Source organism: Tupaia chinensis, unplaced genomic scaffold (assembly GCF_000334495.1).
Source record: "Tupaia chinensis unplaced genomic scaffold, TupChi_1.0 Scaffold145652_1, whole genome shotgun sequence".
Classification (NCBI taxonomy): Eukaryota; Metazoa; Chordata; class Mammalia; order Scandentia; family Tupaiidae; genus Tupaia; species Tupaia belangeri.
This window is the reverse complement of record NW_006205509.1, coordinates 591,591-597,386: the sequence shown is the minus strand read 5'-3', so window position 1 is coordinate 597,386 and position 5,796 is coordinate 591,591. Positions and strand designations below refer to the sequence as shown.

Sequence of the window (5,796 nt, the reverse complement as noted above, 5' to 3'; positions counted from 1 at the left end):
GCAACATCTAGCACTTGCTATCATGGCTAGTCTCTGCTGTTCTTTTATTTATGCATGTATTTTCTAATTTTATCAGAGGATACACTCACCAAAGAGAGAGAGAAAGCACCCCCACCCCCAGCATAGTCTACAATCCCTTCTCAATCCTGTTAGGATATGGGGTACACATGCACATGCACCTGTTGTGTTTTTATTTTCTTTTTCTAAAACTTTTTTAGAATTATTTATTGGTTGTTGGAAAAGTCATGATGTATTTTTGCACAGAAAAACACATCATGACCTTCTCAACAGCCTAATATTTCATTTTATTTATTTATTTATTTATTTATTTTCAATTTGCTATAGGGGCATAGACACCACAAAGACACAGACAAAGAAAGAGAGGGAAAGTGAGAAGTCAAGCCACAAGATCTGGGACTCGAACTGTGGTTGGTCATGTAGAAGTCCAGTACCTCAACCACCATACCACCTGTGGGACCCCAGTGTGTTTTTCAAGACACTGAGTCTAGGATTCAAACCATGTTGCCAGTCATGAAGGATTTGGTTCCCTTAACCACTAGGCCAGGGGTCTAGTCCTCTAATGTTCTTGATAACAGCCATCATGAGTATGAGGTAGTATCTCACTGGAGTTTTAAAAAAAATTATTATTGCCATTATTATTGCCAGAGCCAGCAGGTGGCATGATGGTTAAGGCACTAGACTCCCACATGGCTGACCACAGTTAGAGTTCCAGGCCTAGAAGTTTGCTTTCTCACTTTTCCTCTCTCTGTATTTCTCTGGTGAGAACATGTGCCCTACAGCAAATTTAAAAAGAATACTAAATAAGATTAAAAAGTCTTAAAAAAATTATTATTGCCAGAAAGTGTGTGTACTTGCCAGAGACAGAACGACAGAGAGGGAGAGAGAGAGAGAGAGCACAATGGGGCACAGTCATACCACAATCCTTTCTCTGTTTTTCTATCCTCTCAGGATTTGAGGAGGCATACATGTATCCAGTGTGTTTTTCAAACTACCAGGACTGGAATTCAAACCACAATCAGCAATGTGGGATCAAGGCTCTCTTAACCACTAGGCCATGGGGCCAGCCTCTCACTGTAATTTCGATTTGCACTTCTCTAATAATTAGTGAAGTTGAGCATTTTTAATGTGCTTATTGGCCATTAAATATCTTCTTGAATATCTTCTTTGGAGGGATATTTTTTTAAGTCCTTTGCCCTTTTATTCCTTTTGTAAAGAAGATGGAACCAGAAGGTGGAGTGTTGGTTAAGGGCAGTGGACTCTCACATGGCCAACCACAGTTCAAGTCCTGAACCTGGCAGCTTGCTTTCTCTCTCTTAGTCTGTCTCTCTCTGGTCGAACTAAAATAAATAAATACACAAATAAATTAAATTAAATAATTCTTTGTTTTTAAGAGGTTTTTGCTATAGGGTGCTTGCACTCACCAGAAAGACAGGGAGAAAGAGAGACAGAGAGACAGAAAGCAAGAAACCATGCCCCAGGGGGCATGGCCACACAGTAATCCCTTCTTTTCCATTCTCCTCTCAAGATCTTAGGCACGCACGCACACGCGCCCAGCATTGAGTTTAAGCCATCGGGTCCGGGACTCGAACCACGGTCAACTACATGGGAGTCCAACAACATAACCATTACGTCAACTGTTGGTCCCAAATAATTCTTAAAAAAAAAAAAAGATGATGATAGCACATTTTACATAATTGAGAGACAAACGCAGCCTTGAACAGGGTTTCATCATGCTGTAATCCCATCCAGTCCTTTCATTCCTCAGTATTCTGGGTGCCCTCGATGCACCCTGTGTATCTCCAGGCCCACAGAGGACCTGAACCTCCAGTTGGCCATGACACTTCCAGCCTTGAAGAATGCTATATTACCACTGTACCACAGCAGCTGGACCCTTGTACCCATTTTTAACTCAGGCTGCTTTTGGATTTTAGGAACTCTCGATATATTTTGGATATTAATCCTTTATCGAACACGTGATTTGCAAATACACTCTCTAATTCTATGAGCTGCCTTTTATGGTTAATAGCATCTTTTTTTAGGTTTTAAATTTTTTTGATCATGGGGTACATGTGCTCACCAGAGAGAGAGAGATACAGAGACACAAAGAGAAGGAAGGTGAGAAATCACCCCTGGGGGGGGGGGATGGTCATGCTACAATCCCTTCTCCATTCTCCTTCTGGGATTTGGGACACATGCTTATGTGTCCATCATGTTTCAAGCTGCTAGCTCTGGGACTCAAACCACAGTTGGTCATGTGAGAGTACAATACCTTAACTGCTACATCATCTGCTGGTCCCTGATAGTGTCTTCTGATGCACAATTTTTAAAAAAAATGTTATGAAGTACAATTAGACTGTTTTTTCTATTGTTGGCTGTCTTTAGTGTCAGTCCAAGATATCAATGCCAGATCTAATGTCATGAACCTTTTTCCCTGTTTTCATTTATTTTTAAAGTTTATTTATTTATTTTTCCCATTAAAGAAGCAGGTAGACCCACACTAGGGTTCAAGTCCCAGACCAGGCGGCTTGCTTTCTCACTTTCTCTTTTCCCTCCCTTTCCTCTCTCTTTCTCTGGTCAAATTTAAAAAATAATAAAACTGGGACCAGCAGACAGTGTAACGGTTATGTTGTCAGACTCCCATGTAGTTGACCAGTTCAAGTCCTCAACCCAATGGCTTGAAACTCATGCCAGGCGCATGTGCATACGTGCCCAAGATCCTGAGAGGAGAATGAAGGAGAAGAGATTGCAGTGTGGCTGTCCCCCCAACTAGGGAGTGATTGCTCACTTTCTGTCTCTGTCTCTCTCAGTCTTTCCAGCAAGAGCATGTGCCCTACAGCAAAAATTGCTCTTAAAAAATAATGAACAATAATAATAATTTTAAAATGAAATAAAATGGTTTTTAAAAAATGGTTAGGGCTGGCCCTATGGCTTAATAGTTAAGGGAGTTGGATCCCACATGGTCGACTGCACAGTTGGAATCCCGGCTCCAGCAGCCTTAAAAACACACTATTATGCGTGCATGCATGCCTCAAATCCCACTAGGACGGAGAAATGGAGGAGAAGGGATTGCGGCATGACCACCCCATTAGGGAGTGCTTTCTCCCTCTCTCCCAGACTTTCTGATTCTCAATCTGGCAAGTGCACACACCCTCTGGCAATTTAAAAAAACGTGATTTTGATGTTGGACAAACATCAATGTGTCAATGTGCAAGCCATTCTAGTATCTGTGAAGACCACACAGGGTATGGTTTTAGAAAACATTCTTAAATTAAGGTTGTATGGTATTGAAAGTATATAGAAGCACCCATAGTAGATGAACAAATATTTGTTGATGATGTTAACTATAACAAGTGTGGTTACATTTAATTATTTCCGTTCTAAACTTTGGTAACCTAAACCAAATCAAACTTTTGCTGTGGTAATCTTTACAGGAACTACAGCATACACTGTCAAATATTATGTTGGATATACTGGTGTGCAAGCTCAGGGTCAGGGCATTTACTTTCAGACCAAGTTAAACTGTATTTTCATGGCCAGGTTTATGTAAACAAGGACAGGTAAAACTTAAGTTTCTCAAGACTGAGCACTGTGTGATAGAACTGTATCCCAGTTTAATTATGCCAAAAATCAGTAAAATATTTATACCAGAACTGCCTTTATTGTTCTAAGTGTGAGCAAAAAGTTTCCTGGAGATGCTGAAGCATTAAGTTCAAACTCATAATTTTACTTTAGTGAAGAAAATCTGCTTTTAATGATCAGGGATAAAGAAAGAAATTTTACATTATTTAAATTTCCTAGGATATCACAATTAAAGTGAAAAAAAATTGTCCACTTTTCCCATAAAAAGTAGATTTCCCCTATAAACTCGTAAACCCAATGAAATGTTAAGTTCACTTATGTAAGCGTTATAATGCATTAAGTAACCCAACTATTGTCCATTTAATCCTAAAATGCAGATGTTTCAACATTTCCACACATGATTCTTATACATCTATAAAAGAAGCTGGGGGGGGGGCGCAAATGAAGTAGTCAATGCATGCAAATACATTATACACGAAGTAGTGCTGCTTTCAAAGGAGATTATCAATCTATTATTAACAACTGGCTTGACCCATGAAGGCTTATAAACATCTAACAGTTCTTCCCACCACTTTTTAATTTCACAGCTATGTTTCAAAAATAAGAAGTCCTAGAATTAAGTAAAGCCTTAAAGCAAGCTAGTGATAGGTGAACTTCTTTGCCAACGTCCAACAAGCAGTCAACCAATACTCATCATGGGAGACCCAGCTCCCAACTCCCCAGTTTCCTAAACATCCTCACATGCACAATCTAACCCCTTTTGTACATAAATGCAAATTTACCCACACACAGCACACAACCATCTCTCCAAGTGCCCAACATTGGCACAACAGCTTCTCAGCATTCACCTGGTTGCAAATCAAGGATCATTCTTCCTTCTTCCACTGACCCAGGATATAGACTTCACATTGCCTATAATCTCTTTTCCATTTCTTCTACAACACTCACTACTCAAAGCAACAAAAGAACAAGTACCTTTTCCTCAACCTCAGACAGTTTTTCAAACTCTATATGCATTTTTTTAAATCACCTTTCTTTTCTCTATCCTGCCTTTGTTAGTCAGAGGATGCTGGGGAAATATCACTCACCTCATGCTATATGCACCAGCACCCAGTTCCTGGCCGATCCCGGACAGGCTAGCATCAAAGTCCTGCACCAGCCCGGATTCAATCACTTCATCGGCCAGGGGCAGCTTCAAAGCCCAGGCCATCCTGGCGCCTTCCTAGCCCCAGGAGACACCGTTTCTTGTACAAAGGCGCAGAGCGTGGGTCTGCCCAACAGGAGCAAGACAGTAGAAAACTCCAAACCAAGCTCTCCAACGTAGCGCCCACCAGCCACCCCCAAACCTACCGCCCTCACGACTGATCTCCCGTGCCCTTGGTTTCTAGCTCTCAGCTGCCCCGGCATCCAAAATCCCTCCTGCTCAGCATTCGAGAGCGTGAGGCTCTCTCTAAACTATTCCAGACCTCCCAGAAGCTGCTCTGAACGCGTGCACTCCCACTTCCCAGGTTAGCCCCTTGAGCTTGTGGTGGCCACACGCTGCCTTCCACACAGGAAAGCAGCAGCAGCAGACAGCCTGCCTGGCGCTCCCGGCCACTTTTGCACCTTTCTCCCCCGCCCCCTTCTGCGGGAAGCCCCCTCCCTCCCGAGACCCACTCCCGCTTTCGCCTTCAGGCCTCGCTTCCGGTCAGTCCCAAGATCACTTCCGGTCACCCCTTCTCAACCCGCGGTTCTCAGAACTAAATCCAGGTTTCTGCTGAGCCGACTCCCCACCCTCTGCAGCCCACTACGTCCTGGAAACATAGAAACAGAAAGTCCAGCAAAGGCTTGAAATCCAGACTCGCCAGGTCTTTCCACCGCCCCCCGCCCCGGTGCCAACCAATCATGGCGCCCTCTTTCTTCGCCGGCCCGGCGATCATGACATCACCCGGCCGCCCACCAATGAAGAAGAGACCTCGTCGGCCTCGGCCGCGATGATAGGCCAGCAACGCCAAGGCTCCCCACCCCGGAGGTGGGGTGGGAGGTCTCCGCGACCACCTGAGGTTGGTTCATCGAGGGTACGGGTGGAAACTGCGGTTCTTGTGGCTCTGTGCGCTGGCGTTTGTAACGTCCGGGCCGTCTTTCTAACACGTAGGGAGCTCACCGCCTGGCCTTACCGAACCCCTCCCGTCCTGTTGGACTGTTGACAGTTTCCGG

At 43.8% G+C, this 5,796-nt stretch overlaps 1 protein-coding gene across 3 annotated transcripts in view; it reads right to left on the bottom strand.

Annotated features, from left to right (window-relative positions):
* TFCP2 (transcription factor CP2) overlaps window positions 1-5,229 on the bottom strand; it is a 61,569-nt gene extending 56,340 nt beyond the window's left edge. For 2 of the 3 annotated variants that reach the window (XM_006168146.3, XM_006168145.3), the window contains exon 1: window positions 4,689-5,229. In XM_006168146.3, coding sequence (XP_006168208.1) covers window positions 4,689-4,810 — 122 coding nt within the window. In that variant the 5' untranslated portion in view covers window positions 4,811-5,229. The remainder of the gene's footprint in view (window positions 1-4,688) is intronic. The other variant, XM_027768143.1, reaches the window with a different exon arrangement.
* Window positions 5,230-5,796: the final 567 nt, after the last annotated feature.